The 23,438-nt window shown below is 42.6% G+C and overlaps 1 protein-coding gene across 3 annotated transcripts in view; it reads left to right on the forward strand.

The window, feature by feature from the left end:
- PPM1H (protein phosphatase, Mg2+/Mn2+ dependent 1H) overlaps positions 1-23,438 on the forward strand; it is a 305,954-nt gene that overhangs the window by 120,463 nt on the left and 162,053 nt on the right. For all 3 annotated transcript variants that reach the window (XM_055251348.2, XM_055251350.2, XM_055251349.2), the window contains exon 3: positions 18,178-18,522. In XM_055251348.2, coding sequence (XP_055107323.1) covers positions 18,178-18,522 — 345 coding nt within the window. The remainder of the gene's footprint in view (positions 1-18,177; positions 18,523-23,438) is intronic.

The following is a 23,438-nucleotide window of genomic DNA, read 5'->3' on the forward strand; positions in this document are numbered from 1 at the left end:
CCACTGCACTCCAGCTTGGGTGACAAAGCAAGACCTTGTCTCTTAAAAAAAAAAAATGCACCCCCAATGTGTTTGTTCATTTATTGACATGTAACCTACTACTGTGTATCCGTAAAGTATATAATTATTTTAAAACTATAAAGATACATTTAAAATTTTTTAAATGTTTTAATAATTTAAGGGCAATAAAGATGAAAAGGCAACGTTTTAAAATAACAACAGCTAACAGTGATACAGTGTTAATTCTATGCCAGGCATTGATTTAAGTGTTTTTCACACAGTAACTCATTTACAGTCTTGCTGAGAGCAAAGACTTCCTGCTATCATTAGCTAATATCTCAAGGCAAAATTCATCGTTAACAATAGCGAGTATAATTCCATATTTCAACTCTCCCCTTGAGCGTTTCAGAGTATTTTGGCTAGATATGATGATGATTGTCAGATATGACTGGATTGTCATTCCTGGGAATATCAAGTGCCAGCTCTGATATGTTCTTATTTGCTCATGTTTTCTATCTGTAGTTTCTTTGCAGAAATTTTTTTAACCTGTTGTCTACTATGTGAGGAATAATTTTAATTTAAAATTTAGTAGTATAATCACCAGTTAGGGGCACAGGTCCCCTGCAATGGGTTGCCATATACCAAAACTAACAGGCGTGGAAGAGCGCCAGCATCCCATGCACGCGGAGGATTGACTTACTTACCACGCGAGGGCGCCAGTGTCATCCCGAATGAAAACTAGGAAAGCATTTCTAACGTGTCTCTTACATGCCGACCGATTGTTTTTCAATTCCCCCTCACGTTCATGTGCTTCGTGTGGAGAGCACTCGTCTCAGGGGAAGAGGGATGAAGAGATTTGCAAAACTCTAGAGCTCTGTGCAGTGAGTAAAGGAAGGCAAAACCGTCGTTTCCTTAAACTGGAACAAATACCTCAAACCCCACTCCTTGGCTTTGAGTATTTCCTCTCCTACATCTGGGTATTTCTGTTGGTCTCCACAGGAAACGTCTGAGGTTATGTCTAGAACCTCTCTTTCTCAGTTGGCACCCCATAAGAGGGGATGGGTACCTCACAACCACCCAGATGGCTAACGCTGGCTGTTTTAGTCTAGGGATTCCCCGAATTCAGGTGCACGTGATGTGGCTCCTGTTCGAGTAGGGCTAAGATTTAAGCTGGTCATTCCTGACATCTTTGGTTGGCCCTGGGATCAGTATACCTGAAGCTGAATGGACACCACCTGCTTGTTTCTGAAATGACTTCAGCTCCTTGTTTAATAGATAGATTTCTGTTGGGAACAATCTTATATTTGCTGAAAGGCCCAAGGAGTCTTTTCTGGTTAGAAGTCATTAAGTTCTGGCATACTAGATTTTTTTCAAAAATGGGAAAAAGAAAAAATTATTAAAAAGCAGTTTCCTTTGCAAGAAGAGAATGTAATAGTGAGCCTACTGTAGAGAAAGTCTAAAAGAGAAACTGAATTTTCAAGCTCTCATTTTTTCACCTTCTGGAATCTTCCTTCATCAGGCATCAGATATATTCCTGAATAGAGGTAGGTAGGCATTTGTGTGTTATAAATTGCATATAAGACTGATTCTTTGTAAATGAAATAATTTACAGTGCAACTGGAAAACTGCCTCAAAGTTACTGTTTTGTGAGTCAGAAGTGATTTCTGCCAAATTGAATTATATGGTAAGTCCGGAAGGGGCTTGATACTGTTTTTCTTCAAGTGGAGTACACATTTAAATCATGTTTATCTCGAGCAAAAATAAGGTTAAACATTTGTTAGAATGAATATGAGTAATTTTAAAGCGTATAATGTCAAGAGCTAGGTTACTGTAATTATGAAGGGTCTGATTTGCATCCTGTGCTGGTGCCCCATCAACATTTTCTGAAGCTTCTGGAAGAGTAATGCAGAGCCATTGCCGAAACATTTTAGCAATCAGACACGTATGCAATTACTAGTAAGCAATAAGCAAATTAAAATAATGCAAGCAACCCCGAAGTGCAAAGCCACACAGTAACAGAAGCCAAGGAGATTAATTGCACAAAGTTGTGTGACACTGGGGAGATGGAAAGATCCCTTAACTTGGAGTCTGAAGAACTAGGTTCAAATCCTGTTTCTGCCACATACCAGTAGAGTTATTTAAACTATCTGTACCCCAGTGTCACTGTTGGCAAAATGGAGTGACACCCATTTTATTGTGACGTTAGGGGGATTAAACATAGGTGCTTGCTAGATTTGTATTAGTTTATTCTCATGCTGCTGAGACATACCAGAGATTGGGTAATTTATAAAGGAAAAAGGTTTAATTGACTCACAGTTCAGCATGGCTGGGGAGGCCTCAGGAAACTTACAATGACGGTGGAAGGGGAAGCAAACAAATCCTTCTTCACATGGTGGCAGAAAGGAGAAATGCAGAGCAAAGGGGAGGGAAAGCCCGTTATGAAACCATCAGATCTCCTGAGAACTCACTATCACAGGAACAGCATGGAGGTGACCACCCCCGTGATTCAGTTACCTCCGACAGGGTCCCTCCCACAACACATGGGGATTATGAGAACTACAGTTCAAGGTGAGATTTGGGTGGAGACACCGCCACACCATATCAGATGTCCTTTGAACTAAGACTTCCTTTAGAGGAAATAACTTAAGAAAGGTGAACAGAAGCAACAGGAGTTGCACAGTAGAGTGAGATGAGTACCCCATTTGGCAGAATTGGAAGTCAGGAGCTCAGATGTGCAGCCTGGTCTCCCAACCTGCTCAGCGTCCCTCCAGGCTATTTAATAGTATAAGTAATTACCATTACTTCTAGTGTTTTTGCTACTCCTATGTGCTGAATACAGTGCTGTACATTTTATCATTTTTAAAATATACAGTACAATTAACTTTTTCCTTTTGGTTATATAGTTGTATGAATTTTAACACATGCATAGATACATATCATCACTGCTGCAACAAGGATTCAGAGCAGTTTCATCATGGCAGAGAACTTCTTGCTATCCCTTCATAGCCATACCCCTTCCCGTGTGCCCCCATACCCCATGGTTAGCTGCACATTTAATACATGTTATCCACTCGTGTGATGCCATGCACTTTGTTTTTCTAACATTCATCACACTTGTAATTACCTGATCATATTCTAGATTGTTAGTTCAAGAGCTTGGGAACCATGACATTTTCATTTTCTGCTGTATCCCTAGTGCCCAGCATGGAGCCTGGCACACAGGAAAGGAGGCTCCAAGACATGTATCATTACATGAAGTAATCTTACTGTCTGTGCCACCATTTTGCCTTGTCCTATATCTTCTTCTTCAAATAAGGAAATGGAGTTGAGAGAAGTTAAGTAACTTCCCCAAGGTCACATAGTAGTAAATTTCAGAACCCAGATTTGTCTTGATCTAAAGCCTGTGGTCTTTCTATGTTAAGACATATCATGGTAGATAGAATATGTTTGTTTTAACCCATTCGAAAATGTGTAAGTAAATATCCAGCATTTAAAATAACTAAAATTGCCCTTGGACTATTAAATAATGTAAATGCTTAAACCTTGTTTATTTACCATATAAACACAAAATCTTATACTCAGAGTTAATATCAAACTGAGGAGATGTTCCTCCTTTGCCAACAGTATGAGGGGTGGATGTGCCCTAGCTCAGAAGAGATTGGATTGAGAGAGAGAGGGAGACAGTGAGTTTCATACTGGTTAGGTAGGACCACGAGGCTCAGCAAATCAAGTACAGCCAGAGATGGCAATGTCTCTTCGGTTTCTTTGGAGCCCCTCTGAGATTCCCAGGGTCCTAGATGCAGGCTCCTTATTTGCTTGGCACACTTGGCCTCAGGGAGCTGAGAGGACACAGTCCTGGGTAAATAAAGCAAGATCAAGTCATCCCCAATCCTGGAGTACGGTAGGGTTATGATATTCTGTTGGTTTTACCAATGTGAAGTGTCTTATATAAAATCCCTATTTGCCAAGCTACTGTATTGCTTTGAAAAAAGAAAAACCATTCTCTCCTTTTCTTTCTTTGTATATTTAATAGGTATTTATCGAACATCTATTCTGTACCAGGCACTCATTGGGAATACCAGAGCAAATGAGACGCACCTAAGTCTCTGTGAGTAGGGCTGGTGCCTACTGGTACAGAAAATGGGATGCAGAGGGCCTGAGGCGATCCAAGCAGGCTTGATGGACTAGGTCACACTTCCACCAAAAACTGAAGGATAGTTTTCCAAGCAGAGAGATAGGGATCAGTGTTTCAGGCAGAAGAAAAACATGATGGTCATAGTTCCAGAGGTCACTGAGAGTTAGAGAGAGTTAGAGAGAGGAAATGAGAGAAGTTCAAGACCACTGAAAGAAGCAAAAGATGTGCTGAAGAGTGAATAGTAACTACATCATTCAGTGTCTGTAAGACATGTCAGCATCTAAGAGAAAAAAATGGCATTTTAAGGGCAGTAGGGAGTAACTGAAGATTCTGAGCAGTGAAGCAATACATGTGTATTTGCAGTGAAATCGCAGGTTTCAGATGCTTTAAGAGCATCACCTTCATACCACTTGTGATTCCCCAGGCCTATCTCTTAGATTCACAATTGTATTGCCCAGGCTACCTTATTCCTGGCTTAGACCCCTAACCTTGATGAAGGCCCCTCACTGCTTATGTGACATTGAGGAGACATTCATTCCTTCATGTTCCCAGGTCTGACTTTATGCATCAAACCATCCTGCTCATCTTACAGCAGTTGATGGCATCATTTTGAGGAGAACCAGGTAGGAAAGGAGGGAGAATCCTCATATCCTTCTTAAAATAAGTGTACAGGCCGGGCCTGGTAGCTCACCTCTGTGATTCCAGCACTTTGGGAGGCTGAGGTGGATGCATCACTTGAAGCCAGGAGTTTGAGACCAGCCTGGCCAACATGGTGAAACCCCGTCTCTACTAAAAGTACAAAAATTAGCCTGGTGTGGTGGTGTATGCCTTAGTCCCAGCTACTTGGGAGGCTGAAGTGGGATAATCACTTGGGCCTGGGAGGCAGAGGCTGCAGTGAGCCAGGATCGTACCACTGCACTACAGACTAGGTGACAGACTCTGTCTCAAAAAAACAAAATAAGAGTACAGCAAAACCTGTTTGATCATTCCACCTTTGAAAATAGATCTTTATTCTCTCTAAAATTTTGGTCACATTTCAAACACGTGTAGCCCTCTCTGGCCTCATATTGTTCTTTGAAACACCTCTTGCAGTCCTTCATGAGCCTTTTAAATTCTAGTGCTTCTTTCTTGCCACGCAGCTTTCATAGCACTCCTAGGTACAGAGGAATTGCAACTCACTAGTACCCGCCAGGTGGTAAATGGAGGCTTCTCAGTCTGCCTTGCCAGACTGGAATGTCACCCTAGCCCTCAAGGCCGCTGTCCAGATGGTGCTCAGGGTGAAGTAGGGGTTTCTGGAAGGAGGTGATATTTAAGCTGAGTACTGAAAGCCAGGTGGGAGTTATGTAAAGGAGGTGGTGATGGTTAGTGGTTTGTGATGAGCTGCAAGTTCTGTAGTTTGGTGTGGGTGGGATTTGAGTAAGGACTAGAATGTGGGGAGATCATCAGAGATTCAATCAGAGATGGCAAACTGGAGGCTCACGGACAGGAGCCAGCCCACAGAGCAGGCTGTTAGACTCATAAAAGAAAATGACCAAATGTTGTGTTTTAGGAAAAATCACTCTGGTTGCAACTCAGGTTATAGAGTAGGAAAATGGACTATGGCACTATATATAAATTAAGGCAACCTTTCCCTCTGGGGATAGGGTAGGGGTGGTCACCTTAGCATAGAGGTTGATGGCTGAAATCATAGACTCTGGTCCCCTCTGCATAACTTAATAGGTGGTGACCCAGAGCGGTTATATTCTCTGTGTCTCATTGTCCTACAGTATGAAATGCAGATAATTACCACACCTCTCACAGAGGACTGCAGTAAGGATTAAACGAGTTCATATTTGTAAAGCATTTAGAGTATTGCCTGCTATATAAGATTCATTAAATGATGGGATGGGTGGCCAGACACGGTGGCTCATACCTGTAATCCCAGCACTTTAGGAGGCTAAGGCAGGAGGGCTGCCTGAGCCCAGTTCACTAGCCTGGGCAACGTAGCAAAACCTCATCTCTCTGAAAAATACAAAAATGAGCTGGATGTGGTGGCACATGCCTGTAGTCCCAGCCACTCAAGAGGCTGGTGCTGGGGGATCATTTGAGCCTGGGAGGTTGAGGCTTCAGTAGGTCGTGGTTGTGCCAGTGCACTCCAGCCTGGGTGACAGAGCAAGACCTTGTCTCAGAAAATAAATAAATGAGGGGAAGGTTTCTCTGGATCTGTAACTGGATGTGTTTCTCTGACCTTAGGATCTCTTACACTTTTAACAGCTGAGCCGAACTCTAAGGACATAGCAGAGCCCACGATGTGGTTTTATTTCCCCAAATAGTATATCCCTTTTTACCTCCCCCAGCATAGGAGGACATTGAGGATTTTAAAATCTCATTCTAAACTTGTTTTTATCTAGTTCAAGGGATTAAAAAACAACAACAAACCATGGCGTAGAAATGTTAAGCAAAAGGGACAACCAGCTAGTGGCCCAACACCTGTCCTGCCGCCACTCGGCTGATGATTGGTGTTGAAGATGGGATTAGAATCCAAATCTTCTCATCTGTAATCATTGTTCTTTCCACTTGCCTATGAGTTAGAGCTCTTACTGTTTATACCTCTGTTTTATGATGCTTTTCATTGTTCATATGTGTTTCTTATGGCCTGAATGTGACTGAATGTTATTTAGGGCAGAATTTACCTCCTACCTTAGCATCATCACTTTCACCCTTATTTCCCTTCTAATCTCACAGAATAGCTTGAGTGATCTTTTAAAAACATAAATTGACTTTGTCATTCTTACTTCAGTCAATGGGTTTTTTTTTTTTTTTACACTTATGCTAAAGCCAGGATCCGTCATGTGTCCTGTAAATATTGAGCAGTCTAGCTGCTACCTCTCTCCACCCTCATCTTGCTACTCACTCTCCCACTCAGCCACATGGCCATGGTTTAGCCTATGCTCATGCATCATGCCCCATTCTACCGCAGGGCCCTTGCACCTGCTGTTGCTACTGCTTGGCATTCTCTCCCCTCCCCTCCTTATCCCATGAACTTCCATGCATCCTCAGCCTAGTCCTCATGTCCTCAGGAAGCCTTCTCCAATGTGTCCTGTCCCTCTGTAGGCTGGCCTTGTAGTACTAAGAATTTCTCCTTGTCCTCTCTTTGATCAGACTTGTGATATTATGTTTATATGTATGATTATTTGATCAGTGTGTTAGTATGTTCTCTCACTTCTCTTAAGAAATACCTGAAACTTGGTAATTTACAAAGAAGAGAGGTTTAATTGGCTCACTGGTCCACAGGCTGTACAGGAAGCATGGCTGGGGAGGCCTTAGGGAAACGTTCAGTCATGGTGGAAGGTGAAGGGGAAGCAGGCACGTTTTACATGGCCAGAGAAGGAAGAGAGTGAAGAGGGAGGTGCTACACACTTTTAAACAACCAGATCTCGTGAGAACTCACTCACTGTCACAAGAGCAACAAGGGGAAATCCACCCCCATGGTGCAGTCACCTCCCACCAGGCCCCTCCTCCAACATTGGGGATCACAATTCGACCTGAGATTTGGCAGGGGACACAAATCCAAACCATATCAATCAGTGTCTGTCTTCCCCACTGGACTATTAAGATCAGGCCATGTCTGATATCTCTTTCAGCCAATCTTTTATGTCTACTGCCTACTCTACAGCCTGCTGCATAGAAAGTGCTCAAATCACATATTGCTTGAATTAAAAATCAACTTTTATTTCTTAGCACCTAGCACAGAATTGAATGGAAATCAAGTTTTAAAGAGCAGAGTAATGGCTCATGTCACCATACCTACTCAGTGTCTTCTAGCATACTAAGAATTTTATTTAATGGTTTCAGTTAAAAAAAAAAAAAAAAAAAAAAGCCTTCAGTATTTATTGCTGTAGGGTAGATAAGCCAAGTAGTCAGAAGTGGATGTTATATGTATACCTTACCTCTTTGTCCCTCGATTTTCTGAAAATAGAGATCCCAAACATTTATTTTTCTTAGTGTTTTATATCCTACCCCTCTAGTTACATTTTTTCAAATGTAATGTTTTATTTTTCCCAGTTTTATTGAGGTATGATTGACAGAAATCATGTATTTAAAGTGTGCGTGATTTGATACTCAGGTACATTGTGAAATGACTGCCACAATCAAGTTAATACATCCATTCCCTTACATATTTACCAGTCTTTGTGTGTTTGTGCTGAGGACACTTAAAATCTACTCTCTCAGGTAATTTCAAGTATACAGTACAGTGTTACTAAAGTCACTGTACTGTACCTTAGATCCTCAGAACTTAACTCATTTTTATATAACTGAAACTTTGTACCCTTTGACCATTATCTTCCCATTTTCCTCAACCCCAGCCCCTGGCAACCACCATTCTACTCTCTGCTTCTATAAGTTTGACTCTTTTTTAGATTCTACAATGAGATCAAGCGGTATTTGTCTGTCTGTGTCTGGCTTCTTTTTTCACTTAGCATAATGCCCTCCACGTTCATTCATGTTGTTGCAAATGGCAGAATTTCCTTCTTTTTGTGGCTGAATAATATCTTATTGTATGTAAATAGTATACACCACATTTTCTTTACCATTCATCTGTCGATGGATGCTAAGGTTGTTTCAGTGTCTTGGCTGTTGTGAATAATGCTGCAATGAACATTGGGCTATAGATACTGATTTCGTTTCCTTTTGTTATATAACCAGCTATAAAATTGCTTCATATGATGGTTCTATTTTTAATTTTTTGAGGAAACTCCACTCTGTTTTCTTTTTTTTTTTAATTATTATTATACTTTAAGTTTTAGGGTACATGTGCGCAACATGCAGGTTTGTTACATATGTATACATGTGCCATGTTGGTGTGCTGCACCCATTAACTCCTCATTTAGCATTAGGTGTATCTCCTAATGCTATCCCTCCCCGCTCCTCCCACCCCACAACACTCCCCGGTGTGTGATGTTCCCCTTCTTATGTCCATGTGTTCTCATTGTTCAGTTCCCACCTATGAGTGAGAACATGCAGGGTTTGGTTTTTTGTCCTTGCGATAGTTTGCTGAGAATGATGGTTTCCACTTTCATCCGTGTCCCTACAAAGGACATGAACTCATCATTTTTTATGGCTGCATAGTATTCCGTGGTGTATATGTGCCACATTTTCTTAATCCAGACTATCGTTGTTCGACATTTAGGTTGGTTCCAAGTCTTTGCTATTGTGAATAGTGCTGCTATAAACATACGTGTGCATGTGTCTTTAGAGCAGCATGATTTATAATCCTTTGGGTATATACCCAGTAATGGGATGGCTGGGTCAAATGGTATTTCTAGTTCTAGATCCTTGAGGAATCGCCACACTGACTTCCACAATGGTTGAACTAGTTTACAGTCCCACCAACAGTGTAAAATGTTCCCATTTCTCCACATCCTCTCCAGCACCTGTTGTTTCCTGACTTTGTAATGATCGCCATTCTAACTGGTGTGAGATGGTATCTCATTGTGGTTTTGATTTGCATTTCTCTGATGGCCAGTGATGATGAGCATTTTTTCATGTGTTTTTTGGCTGCATAAATGTCTTCTTTTGAGCAGTGTCTGTTCATGTCCTTCGCACACTTTTTGATGGGGTTGTTTGTTTTTTTCTTGTAAATTTGTTTGAGTTCATTGTAGATTCTGGATATTAGCCCTTTGTCAGATGAGTAGGTTGCAAAAATTTTCTCCCATTCTGTAGGTTGCCTGTTCACTGTGATGGTAGTTTCTTTTGCTGTGCAGAAGCTGTTTAGTATAATTAGATCCCATTTGTCAATTTTGACTTTTGTTGCCGTTGCTTTTGGTGTTTTAGTCGTGAAGTCCTTGCCCATGCCTATGTCCTGAATGGTATTGCCTAGGTTTTCTTCTAGGGTTTTTATGGTTTTAGTTCTAACATGTAAGTCTTTAATCCCTCTTGAATTAATTTTTGTATAAGGTGTAAGGAAGGGATCCAGTTTCAGCTTTCTACATATGGCTAGCCAGTTTTCCCAGCACCATTTATTAAATAGGGAATCCTTTCCCCATTGCTTGTTTTTGTCAGGTTTGTCAAAGATCAGATAGTTGTAGATATGCGGCATCATTTCTGAGGGCTCTTTTCTGTTCCATTGGTCTATATCTCTGTTTTGGTACCAGTACCGTGCTTTTTGGTTACTGTAGCCTTGTAGTATAGTTTGAAGTCAGGTAGCATGATGCCTCCAGCTTTGCTCTTTTGGCTTAGGATTGACTTGGCGATGCGGGCTCTTTTTTGGTTCCATATGAACTTTAAAGTAGTTTTTTCCAATTCTGTGAAGAAAGTCATTGGTAGCTTGATGAGGATGGCATTGAATCTATAAATTACTTTGGGCAGTATGGCCATTTTCACGATATTGATTCTTCCAACCCATGAGCATGGAATGTTCTTCCATTTGTTTGTATCCTCTTTTATTTCATTGAGCAGTGGTTTGTAGTTCTCCTTGAAGAGGTCCTTCACATCCCTTGTAAGTTGGATTCCTAGGCATTTTATTCTCTTTGAAGCAATTGTGAATGGGAGTTCACTCATGATTTGGCTCTCTGTTTGTCTGTTATTGGTGTATAAGAATGCTTGTGATTTTTGCACATTGATTTTCTATCCTGAGACTTTGCTGAAGTTGCTTATCAGCTTAAGGAGATTTTGGGCTGAGACAATGGGGTTTTCTAGATATACAATCATGTCATCTGCAAACAGGGACAATTTGACTTCCTCTTTTCCTAATTGAATACCCTTTATTTCCTTCTCCTGCCTAATTGCCCTGGCCAGAACTTCCAGCACTATGTTGAATAGGAGTGGTGAGAGAGGGCATCCCTGTCTTGTGCCCGTTTTCAAAGGGAATGCTTCCAGTTTTTGCCCATTCAGTATGATATTGGCTGTGGGTTTGTCATAAATAGCTCTTAGTATTTTGAGATACGTCCCATCAATACCTAATTTATTGAGAGTTTTTAGCATGAAGGGTTGTTGAATTTTGTCAAAGGCCTTTTCTGCATCTATTGAGATAATCATGTGGTTTTTGTCTTTGGTTCTGTTTATATGTTGGATTACATTTATTGATTTGTGTATGTTGAACCAGCCTTGCATCCCAGGGATGAAGCCCACTTGATCATGGTGGATAAGCTTTTTGATGTGCTGCTGGATTTGGTTTGCCAGTATTTTATTGAGGATTTTTGCATCAATGTTCATCAAGGATATTGGTCTGAAATTCTCTTTTTTGGTTGTGTCTCTGCCAGGCTTTGGTAACAGGATGATGCTGGCCTCATGAGTTAGGGAGGATTCCCTCTTTTTCTATTGATTGGAATAGTTTCTGAAGGAACGGTACCAGCTCCTCTTTGTACCTCCGGTAGAATTCGGCTGTGAATCCATCAGGTCCTGGACTTTTTTTGGTTGGTAAGCTATTGATTATTGCCTCAATTTCAGAGGCTGTTATTGGTCTATTCAAAGATTCAACTTCTTCCTGGTTTAGTCTTGGGAGGATGTATGTGTCAAGGAATTTATCCATTTCTTCTAGATTTTCTAGTTTATTTGCGTAGAGGTGTTTATAGTATTCTCTGATGGTAGTTTGTATTTCTGTGGGATTGGTGGTGATATCCCCTTTATTATTTTTTATTGTGTCTTTTTGATTCTTCTCTCTTTTCTTCTTTATTAGTCTTGCTGGAGGTCTATTAATTTCGTTGATCTTTTCAAAAAACCAGCTCCTGGATTCAGTAATTTTTTGAAGGGTTTTGTTGTGTCTCTATTTCCTTCAGTTCTGCTCTGATCTTAGTTATTTCTTACCTTCTGCTAGCTTTGGAATGTGTTTGCTCTTGCTTTTCTAGTTCTTTTAATTGTGATGTTAGGGTGTCAATTTTAGATCTTTCCTGCTTTCTCTTGTGGGCATTTAGTGCTATAAATTTCCCTCTACACACTGCTTTGAATGTGTCCCAGAGATTCTGGTGTGTTGTGTCTTTGTTCGTGTTGGTTTCAAAGAACATGTTTATTTCTGCCTTCATTTTGTTATGTACCCAGTAGTCATTCAGGAACAGATTGTTCAGTTTCCATGTAGTTGAGCAGTTTTGAGTGAGTTTCTTAATCCTGAGTTCTAGTTTGATTGCACTGTGGTCTGAGAGACAGTTTGTTATAATTTCTGTTCTTTTACATTTGCTGAGGAGAGCTTTACTTCCTACTATGTGGTCAATTTTGGAGTAGGTGTGGTGTGGTGCTGAAAAGAATGTATATTCTGTTGATTTGGGGTGGAGAGTTCTGTAGATGTCTATATAGGTCCGCTTGGTGCAGAGCTGAGTTCAATTCCTGGGTATCCTTGTTAAGTTTCTGTCTCGTTGATCTGTCTAATGTTGCCAGTGGGGTGTTAAAGTCTACCATTATTATTGTGTGGGAGTCTAAGTCTCCTTGTAGGTCACTAAGGACTTGCTTTATGAATCTGGGTGCTCCTGTATTGGGTGCATATATATTTAGGATAGTTAGCTCTTCTTGTTGAATTGATCCCTTTACCATTATGTAATGGCCTTCTTTGTCTCTTTTGATCTTTGTTGGTTTGAAGTCTGTTTTATCAGAGACTAAGATTGCAACTTCTGCCTTTTTTTGTTTTCCATTTGCTTGGTAGATCTTCCTCCATCCCTTTATTTTGAGCCTATGTGTATCTCTGCACGTGAGATGGGTTTCCTCAAAACAGCACACTGATAGGTCTTGACTCTTTATCCAATTTGCCAGTCTGTGTCTTTTAATTGGAGCATTTAGCCCATTTACATTTAAAGTTAATATTGTTATGTGTGAATCTGATCCTGTCATTATGATGTTAGCTGGTTATTTTGCTCATTAGTTGATGCAGTTTCTTCCTAGCCTCGATCTTTACAATTTGGCATGTTTTTGCAGTGGCTGGTACTGGTTGTTCCTTTCCATGTTTAGTGCTTCCTTCAGGAGCTCTTTTAGGGCAGGCCTGGTGGTGACAAAATCTCTCAGCATTTGCTTGACTGTAAAGGATTTTATTTCTCCTTCACTTATGAAGCTTAGTTTGGCTGGATATGAAATTCTGAGTTGAAAATTCTTTTCTTTAAGAATGTTGAATATTGGTCCCCACTCTCTTCTGGCTTGTAGAGTTTCTGCTGAGAGATCAGCTGTTAGTCTGATGGGCTTCCCTTTGTGGGAAACTTGACCTTTCTCTCTGGCTGCCCTTAACATTTTTTCCTTCATTTCAACTTTGGTGAATCTGACAATTATGTGTCTTGCAGTTGCTCTTCTCGAGGAGTATCTTTGTGGTGTTCTCTGTATTTCCTGAATTTGAATGTTGGCCTGCCTTGCTATATTGGGGAAGTTTTCCTGTATAATATCCTGCAGAGTGTTTTCCAACTTGGTTCCATTCTCCCTGTCACCTTCAGGTACACCAATCAGATGTAGATTTGGTCTTTTCACATAGTCCCATATTTCTTGGAGGCTTTGTTCGTTTCTTTTTATTCTTTTTTCTCTTCTCTTCTCGCTTCATTTCATTCATTTCGTCTTCCATCACTGATACCCTTTCTTCCAGTTTATCGCATCGGCTACTGAGGCTTCTGCATTCATCATGTAGCTCTTGTGCCTTGGTTTTCAGTTCCATCAGGTCCTTTAAGGACTTCTCTGCATTGGTTATTCTAGTTATCCATTCGTCTAATTTTTTTTCAAAGCTTTTAACTTCTTTGCCATTGGTTCGAATTTCCTCCTGTAGCTCGGAGTAGTTTGATCCTCTGAAACCTTCCTCTCTCAACTCATCAAAGTCATTCACCGTCCAGCTTTGTTCCATTGCTGGTGAGGAGCTGCGTTCCTTTGGAGGAGGAGAGGCGCTCTGATTTTTAGAGTTTCCAGTTTTTCTGCTCTGTTTTTTTCCCATCTTTGTGGTTTTATCTACCTTTGGTCTTTGATGATGGTGATGTACAGATGGGTTTTTGGTGTGGATGTCCTTTCTGTTTGTTAGTTTTCCTTCTAACAGACAAGACCCTCAGCTGCAGGTCTGTTGGAGTTTGCTAGAGGTTCACTCTGTACCCTGTTTGCCTGGGTCTCAGCAGCGGAGGCTGCAGAACAGCGGATTTTTGTGAACCGCGAATGCTGCTGCCTGATCGTTCCTCTGGAAGTTTTGTCTCAGAGGAGTACCCGGCCATGTGAGGTGTCAGTCCGCCCCTACTGGGGGGTGCCTCCCAGTTAGGCTACTCGAGGGTCAGGGACCCACTTGAGGAGACAGTCTGCCCATTCTCAGATCTCAAGCTGCGTGCTGGGAGAACCACTACTCTCTTCAAAGCTGTCAGAGAGGGATATTTAAGTCTGCAGAGGTTACTGCTGTCTTTTTGTTTGTCTGTGCCCTGCCCCCAGGGTGGAGCCTACAGAGGCAGTCAGGCCTCCTTGAGCTGTCATTGGCTCCACCTAGTTGGAGCTTCCCAGCTGCTTTGTTTACCTAACCAAGCTTGGGCAATGGCGGGCACCCCTCCCCCAGCCTCGCTGCCACCTTGCGGTTTGATCTCAGACTGCTGTGCTAGCAATGAGCGAGACTCTGTTGGTGTAGGACCCTCTGAGCCAGGTGCAGGGTATAATCTCCTGGTGTGCCATTTTTTAAGCCCGTTGGAAAAACGCAGTGTTAGGGTGGGATTGACCCGATTTTCAAGGTGCCATCTGTCACCCCTTTCTTTGACTAGGAAAGGGAATTCCCTGACCCCTTGTGCTTCCCGGGTGAGGCGATGCCTCGGCTTGCGCACGGTGCGCTGCACCCACTGTCCTGCACCTACTGTTTGACACTCCCCAGTGAGATGACGCCGGTACCTCAGTTGGAAATTCAGAAATCATCCGTCTTCTGTGTCACTCATGCTGGGAGATGTAGACCGGAGCTGTTCCTATTCGGCCATCTTGGCTCCCCTCCATACTGTTTTCTGTAATGGCTGTACTAATTTACATTCCCACTGACAGGACAGAAGGTTCCTTTTTCTACACATTCTCATTAACACTTGTCTCATTTTTTTTATAATAGCCATCCTAACAGGTGTGAGATGCTATCTCATTGTGGTTTTGACTGGCATTTTCCTGATGATTATTGATTTTGAGCACTTTTTCATATACCTGTTAGCCACTTGCTTGTCTTAATTTGAGAAGTGTCTATTCAGATCCTTTGTCTGTTTTTTAATAGAAAAGAAAAAGATTAAAAAAACAGTGAGTTTAATACATTGCAGTCGAAATTAACAAAAATGAAGCATTAAAAAAATGAAAGCATCCTTAATGAGCTATGGGACAACCTCTAGTGACTACTACAGGTGTAATTAGATTCTTCCGAGGAGAAAAGAGAGAAGAATACCAAAAGAAATTTTTTAAGAAATAGTGGGTGAAATTTTTCTAAATTATATGAAATAACTGTAAGTCCACAGATCTAGAAAGATGAACTCCAAGCACATGAAACATGAAGAAAATGACACTAAGGTACATCATGCTCAAATTGCTCAAAGCCAGGATAAATGCAACTTTATTTTCTTTTTTTCTTTTTTTTTTTTTTTGAGACGGAGTCTCACTGTGTCCCCCAGGTTGGAGTGCAGTGGCGCGATCTCAGCTCACTGCAAGCTCCGCCTCCTGGGTTCACACCATTCTCCTGCCTCAGCCTCCCTAGTAGCTGGGACTACAGGCACCCACCAACACACCCGGCTAATTTTTTGTATTTTTAGTAGAAACAGGGTTTCACCGTGTTAGCCAGGATGGTCTCGATCTCCTGACCTCGTGATCCGCCCGTCTCGGCCTCCCAAAGTGCTGGGATTATAGGCGTGAGCCACCGTGCCCGGCCGCAACTTTATTTTCTTAAACAATCTTTTTTTTTTTTTTTTTTTTTGAGACAGGGTCACTCTGTCACCCCAGCTGGAATACAGTGGCAAGATCTTGGCCTCTTGCATCCTCCTCCTCCTGGATTCAAGGGATTCTCCCATTTCAGCTTTCTGAGTAGCTGGGATTACAGGCGTGAGCCGCTGTGCCCAGCTATTTTCTTATAATCTTTAGGCCTTTTCTTTTTTCTTGCCTATCTAGAACCCTCCACTGTCATGTTGAATAGAAGTAGTGAGAGCATACGTTTTTTTATTTTGCCCAGTGTTATGGGAAAGCATTCAGTATTTCACCATGAAATATGATATGAGCTATAGGTTTTCCCTAGATGCTCCTTATCTGGTTGGGGAAGGTCCTTAATTTCAATTCACTGAGTTTTATGAAAGGTATCAATTGTGAGCATCTTTTCACAAGCCTGCTCGCCATTTATTTTATGTCATCTTTGGTGAAATGTCTTTTCAAGCCCTTTGCCCATTTTTTCATCGGCTTGCTTGTTTTGTTTTGTTTGCAATAGAACTGTAGGAGTTTCTTGTGTATTTTGAAGATTAACCCCTTATCACACACATGCTTTGCAAGTGTTTTTTCTCATGCCATAGGCTACCTACCTTCTGGTTTTGTTGATTACTTCCTTTGCTGTGCAGAAACATTTTAGTTTAATGTAGTCCCACTTGTTTGTTTTTGCTTCGTTGCCTGTGCTTTGGGTATCATATCTAAATAATCATTGCCAAGACCAATATCAAGGAGTTTTTTCCCCCATGTTTTTTTCTAGGAGTTTTATTATTTCAGGTCTTACATCTAAGTCTTTAGGCTGTTTTGAGTTGGATTCTGTATATGATGTAAGAATGGGGCCCAATTTCATTCTTTTGCATGTGGATATTTACTTTTCCTAATACCATTTATTGAAGAGACTCTTCTTTCCCTAATGTGTATTCTTGGTACCCTTGTCAAAGATTAGTCGACAATATATATGTGGGTTTATTTCTGAGCTCTCTATTCTATCAGCTATATCATAATTGAGCTCCTTTTCTCTAAGATCTAATGCATGTGTAATTCAAACATGGGTTCAAAAGTGCTCATCTTGAAGTAGTCTAGAAATCCACCGGCAGCCACTAAACCCAACGTAGATGAGGGAACACGGGTTGCATGTAGCTGTAAGGCAGGAAGAGGGAATGGAGAGGCAGAGAGTGACATCAGCTGGAGAACTAAGGGAGGTGGGAAGTATAAAGAGGAGATATGAATTGGCTGCATCTTGTGAGGCCTGGGCTAGACTAGGTGTCTAGGGTGAAAACATGTTCTAAAAATTTAGGATGTAGACCAAAAATGATGGGACAATTATCCCAGCATTTAAGGGCTCTAAAAGGGGGAAATGGGTCTACTTATTTCCTGCTGGAAAACCTGAGAAAGGGCGGTTTTCCAAGGCCCCAGACCAAACCTACTCTGGGATTGAAATAGGTGGGACGTTCCAGGCACGGTGGCTCACGCCTGTAATCCCAGCACTTTGGGATAATCTCAGCACTTTAGGAGGCCAAGGTAGGCGGATCACTTGAGGCCAGGAGTTTGAGACCAGCCTGGCCAACATGGTGAAACCCCGTCTCTACTAAAAATACAAAAAAAAAAAAAAAAAAAATTAGCTTCGTGTGGTGGCACGCGCCTGTAGTCCCAGCTACTCCAGAGGCTGAGGCATGAGAAGGCTGAGGCATGAGAAGGCTGAGGCATAAGAATCGCTTGAACCTGGGCGGTGGAGGTTGCAGTGAGCCTAGATCGCACCACTGAACTCCAGCCTGGGCCACAGAGTGAGACTCTGTCAAAAAAAAAAAAAAAGACGGGAGTTAAGGAGTTAGATGTTCAAGCTGGACCCGTACAGACTTGTCTGTTTGTAGAAGAGTTTTATGCAAACACCTACACTTCAAATTAGAGTAGATCTCACCGGTAGTAGCTTTTAGTGTATGATCATTTGGGCTCCCTTGCTAGGTGGGGAGGCAGGGACCACTTCATCCACTGGTGCTAGTAACAACAGTGGCTCATTTGGGGACCCTTCCTTGAGTGTTTTTTTGTTTTTCTTTTTTTTGTTTTGTTTTGTTTGCTATGTTTTGACCGCATTGTTTGCAGACGACAGACAACCAAGTGGACCCTCAGTCCCGTAGATGTCCCACAATCTGTATGACCCTGAGGCAAAGGCCACAGCCGTTCTCACTCCTCCCTGTCGTCCTCTCCCACAGGAATCCGAGGGTGTTTCCTGCCACTATTGGTCGCTGTTTGACGGGCACGCGGGGTCTGGGGCCGCAGTGGTGGCGTCACATCTGCTGCAGCACCACATCACGGAGCAGCTGCAGGACATCGTGGACATCCTGAAGAACTCCGCCGTCCTGCCCCCCACCTGCCTGGGGGAGGAGCCTGAGAACACGCCCGCCAACAGCCGGACTCTGACCCGGGCAGCCTCCCTGCGCGGAGGGGTGGGGGCCCCGGGCTCCCCCAGCACGCCCCCCACGCGCTTCTTTACCGAGAAGAAGATTCCCCATGAGTGCCTGGTCATCGGAGCGCTTGAAAGTGCATTCAAAGAAATGGTAGGTATTCCTGGGAGTCTGGGGCAGCAGGGCCAGGCTGGCACCTGCGCCAGGTCTGTCCGTGCTTCCTGGAGGGCTCCCAGAAAGCGCACGGTTTTGCCGCCCGGCTCCACCCGGACGGCCCTCTGTGATAATGGGGCTTCCATTCCCAGTAGAAATTGGCAGCAGACAGAGTTCATGGCATCAAGTGCTGGCAAAAATATAAAAGAAGGCTGAGTGCGGTGGCTCACGCTTGAAATCCCAGCACTTTGGGAGCCCGAGGCGGGAGGTCAGGAGTTCAAAACCAGCCTGGTCAACATACTGAAACCCCGTCTCTGCAAAAATACAAAAATTAGCCGGGCATGATGGCGGTTGCCTGTAATCCCAGCTTCTCGGGAGGCTGAGGTGGGAGAATTGTTTGATCCTGGGAGACAGAGATTGCAGTGAGCCAAGATTGCGCCACTGTGCTCCAGCCTGAGCAACAGAGCGAGACTGCGTCTCAAAAAGAAAAAAAAAAAAAAGTAAAAGAAGATGAAAGAGGGGGGCAGTGCATGAGGTCATAGGCTTATTAAATACAGGCCTTATTGCTTTTATTTCCTTTATTCATATTGATGCCAGCGGGTACGATTGCACTTAGATGTGAGCATGATCACCATCTGTTTTACAGATGTGTATAAAGTCCAGCGTTGGGGGAAACACGGTTTAGGAAAGTGCTCAAAAGTCCCCATCCTATACAGATGTGATCTAAGAACAGCTGTTTTACCACAACTGGGAATGTGGTTCACACTGCAGACAAAGCCAATATCCAAGAAGTCTTAGTCTTACCCAGGCGTATGGATTTGTCTGTTCGTTTCCATCTGAATGGGTCTGATCAGGAGTTCGTCACCCTTCGCTGTTAGCCTCACTCCTGAGCATGTCCTCGGGAGAGTGCCACAGCTCTCGCTGTCCCTTGCTGCCCCTCTGCCTGGCAGGAGTACACATAGAAGCCGCCTCTGCTTTGTTCTATGCCAGCTCTTTCCCTCTTTGAGCTTACTTTATCCTGAGCCAATTATTTTGGTTTTAAAGATTTTATTTCTTGCTCTGCAGCCTGCATACAGATAAAGAATAAGAGATATTTAAGGATATTTATAAGGGCTTGAGTTAGGCAGTGGGCAGTCATGGCCTTAAAACCTGGAGATTACAGGCCGAGCGCCGTGGTTCACACCTGTAATCCCAGCACTTCAGGAGGTTGAGGTGGGTGGATCGCAAGGTCAGGAGTTCGAGACCAGCCTGTCCAATATGGTGAAGCCTCGTCTCTACTAAAAATACAAAAAAATTAGCCAGGCGTGGTGGCACATGCCTGTAATCCCAGCTACTTGGGAGACTGAGGCAGGAGAATTGCTTGAATCCAGGAGGCAGAGGTTGCAGTGAGCCGAGATCGCGCCACTGCACTCCAGCCTGGGCAACAAGAGTGAGACTCTATCTCAAAAAAAAAAAACAAAAAACAAACAAAAAAAAAAACCTGGAGATTACAAAGTGATGAGAAGCTGTTAAATGAAGTCAAAGCAGCTAGAAGCATCTCAGCAGAACCGGGTAGGCACATGGTGCGTGTTCCAGGATCTCACGGCATCAGGTAGTGTGCTAAGAAGGAAAGTAAATAATGACAATACATGTTGTTATCTGATTTGTTTGTAAGACAAAAATAGTTCATATATTCACCCCTTAAATTTGCATCCTCTTTTTATTTAAATGTGTCCCTTCTTTGGTCTCAGCTTTTTCTCTCCTTGTTACAGAGATAACATTTACCCTTTGACTAGCAGGTGGTTTAAAATGCACCTTGCTGGGCATGGTAGTGGTGCATGCCTGTTGTTCCAGCTACTCAGGAGGCTGAGGCGGGAGGATTGTTTGAGCCCAGGAGTTCTGAGCTGTCATGTGGGTTCAGTGTCAATGTGGTGACCTCCTTGGAGCAGAGCACCACCGGGATGCCTGAGGAGGGGTGACCCGGCCCAGGTCAGATACACAGCAGGTTATATCTCCAGTGCTTTTTTGTCACTGTATTCCAGCTTGTGCAACACAGCAAAACCCCCTCTCTTAGAAAATAAAATTAAGAATAAAAATGTAAAAATAAAATGCACTTCTATCTCCAGACTGTCTGATAGCCTGCAACTCTGCAATCCCAATAAAAATACCAGGAGGCTGGAAAAGATTATTTAGGAAAAAAGGAATTAAGGTAGGAAAATTGACTCCCACTCAGTCATGGTGTAAAATCTCACTCTCTGCCTCTCTAGAAGCTCTGATGTCAATAAGCGTTTCTAGACGCTAATACTCAGAATGCCAAGTATTGAATTTATTTTTTTTAATTATTTAGGCAAAAATTTGACAATGGGCTCTCCTTGTAATGTAATGTAATGTAATTCAGTTTGCATGGTAGAAGTGAAAAATAAAGGAAACGTTGGGATTTTCATGTCCTTCAGTTGCGGCTAGTGCCACAGGACATCTTTTACCTGGAGCTGCTGCATTCTCAATTTTGTCCACTAGAGGCCAATGTCACATTGACTCAGGGCTCCACAGGGGTCTCAGGCTGTTCCTGCCCATTAATGGCTCAGGGTCGCTCTTAACAACTGTGCTGGCAAAGAAAGCTTCATTCAGAAAAATACTTAAAAGGCTCATTTTTAAAATATTTCAACTTTTAATGAACCAATTCATTACCTCAAATTTTTCTTGGAAACTTAGTCACCAGCAAAAACAAAAATTGTTTGCTTCATTTTCATGTGTAATTCATTCAATCAATAATAATTGCTGAGAACCAACTAGAAGCCAGGCCTGACTGGGAGAAGAATATGGAACCGAATAGGCAAAGATGGGTGTTAAACAAGTAAAATATAAATGGGAGGAGCCTTGAGAGGGGAAATACAGGGTGACGCAGGAGTCTGGTAAAGAGATGAAGGGAAGGGTTCCCTGGGGAGGCGATGCTGGGGTGTGGGGGCTCAGGAGTAGAGCAGACACGTGCAGGGCAGGGTCGGGAGAATGAATGCCCTGGGCTCAGGAAACCTGGGTAACAAACCGAGCCTGAGAAAAAACCCAGGTGGGCAAAGGCAGTAAGCCAACATTGCTGTGGTGGGAAGACAGATCTTAAATGTAGCAATGCCAGGTGAATAAGGAGGAAGGCTGGAGCGCCCCTGTGGAGACCCAGGCCCAGATGTGCATATCATGAACTTTTAGCTTTAAGCCATGTCTCTTCCCTGTTTGTTCCTTTCAGGTTTACCCCATGCCCTAGTTTCCTCTTCATACTTTTTTCTCCCACATTGTCTGTCTAGGTCCCCAACCTGCCTACAGCTTACCAGGGCTTTGCACTGTGAAAGGAAAATAAAAACTGGGCCCCCAATCCACTGCGGAAATTGGAAATTACTAGGAAAAAAAATTAAGCTGAAAGCTGAGTCATGGAAGAAACTGTTTCCTTTTGTATCTGTACAAAAGGATCTGCTTACCTTTCCTAAGCAGATACTACAGATGAATGGTTGAATATCTCCACAGGAAGCTACTCTGTGTTCACCTTATCTTATGCAAAGTGTCAATTTACTGATTTCCGGAGCCCCAGACTATCCCTTGCCTGCTCCTTTTCTCTTGGAATATATGGATGACCATACCCTCCCTCTTTCCTCTCCGGCCCACTTTTCCCCTTTAAATACTGAAGCCTTCAAATTCATCTTTGGAGAAAGGTACAGACCACAGACTGTCTCTGTTATCTGTGTTTTTTTTTCTTCCAGGCATGTCCTTACCCTTGGCAAAATAAACTGAATGGATTGAGACCTGTCTCAGATACCTTTTGGTTTATAGCACCTTTCTGGTTGGCCTTATTAAGCGAGAAGCTCACCCATTCTTTGGTCCTCATGACACCTGGAAGGGTGACCATATCTTGTGCTTTGCTGGGGACTGGGCCAGTGGGTGCCTGCTGTCTTAATTGTTAATACTCTCCCCTTTCACTCTCCAGTGTGACCCTCTTTGGATGATAAGTCTTCTGTTTAATCACAGATGCTCTTGTTTTTCTTTGCTTCATCAGAGATTTCAGAAAAACTGCACTCCAGTTTCATAGAAATAATACCTGTCTTAACATTATTAAATTGCTTAAGGTGAGCTTCAGAATCCACAGCACAGAAATTATACCAGCTTCAAAATAATAGCTGGAAGGCCATTGCCAACTCCTTTCCTCCCCCTCTCAATATTAGGTTTTTGAGAGTCACTGTCTCACGGTGTAAACCTTTGGTTTTTTGAAATGCCCACAAGCTCCATGCTGTGCCAGGCAGCCCGAGGACAGCTCACACAGCTGTCTATAGCAGGACAGCTTTGGATTTTCCAGATCATTCCTAAACTTTTTTTTTTCACTGCAGTAGCCACCCACTCTCTAATTTTCCTGTTTCTAGATGTCCTTTAGGCATTGCAGGTTTTGTGCCATTCTGATTTTCTGTAATAGGAAATTCAATATTAAGTAAGAGTTGTCTTATAGGCATTTCGGCTTTGTGGCTGTCTTGCCTTCTCTTCCACTTTTAATCCCTAAAAGTAAAGTTCCCCAAGCCTTGCACCTAAGCCTCTAATTTGCCTCACTGATGACATTTATGCAGCTGTCCCTCTGGAGATTCCGAGTGTCACGATATCCTTAAAAGCAGAGCTTCTCCTTCACTGGGGGTTTTTGCTTTATTTATAATAGCTCAACAATGTGGAATCAGAATTTTTTGGACTCTCTTTCTGTCTACCTGCTTGTCTGTCTCCATCTGTTTGTCTTTTCCCTCAGTGGAATGCTGTGATATTATGATGTTCTGTCTTCAACTCCACGTCCTGACATACAACTCCTAAAATCCTTGAAATCTTCAAAGTGATAAGTATCTTTTTGTATCCTAATGAGGTGACTGGTGGCTGGCAGCCCCTGGGTAGCTTCTGGATGGGGTCTGTTCATCAAAAAG

Source organism: Symphalangus syndactylus, chromosome 17, assembly GCF_028878055.3.
Source record: "Symphalangus syndactylus isolate Jambi chromosome 17, NHGRI_mSymSyn1-v2.1_pri, whole genome shotgun sequence".
In the NCBI taxonomy this organism is placed as follows: domain Eukaryota; kingdom Metazoa; phylum Chordata; class Mammalia; order Primates; family Hylobatidae; genus Symphalangus; species Symphalangus syndactylus.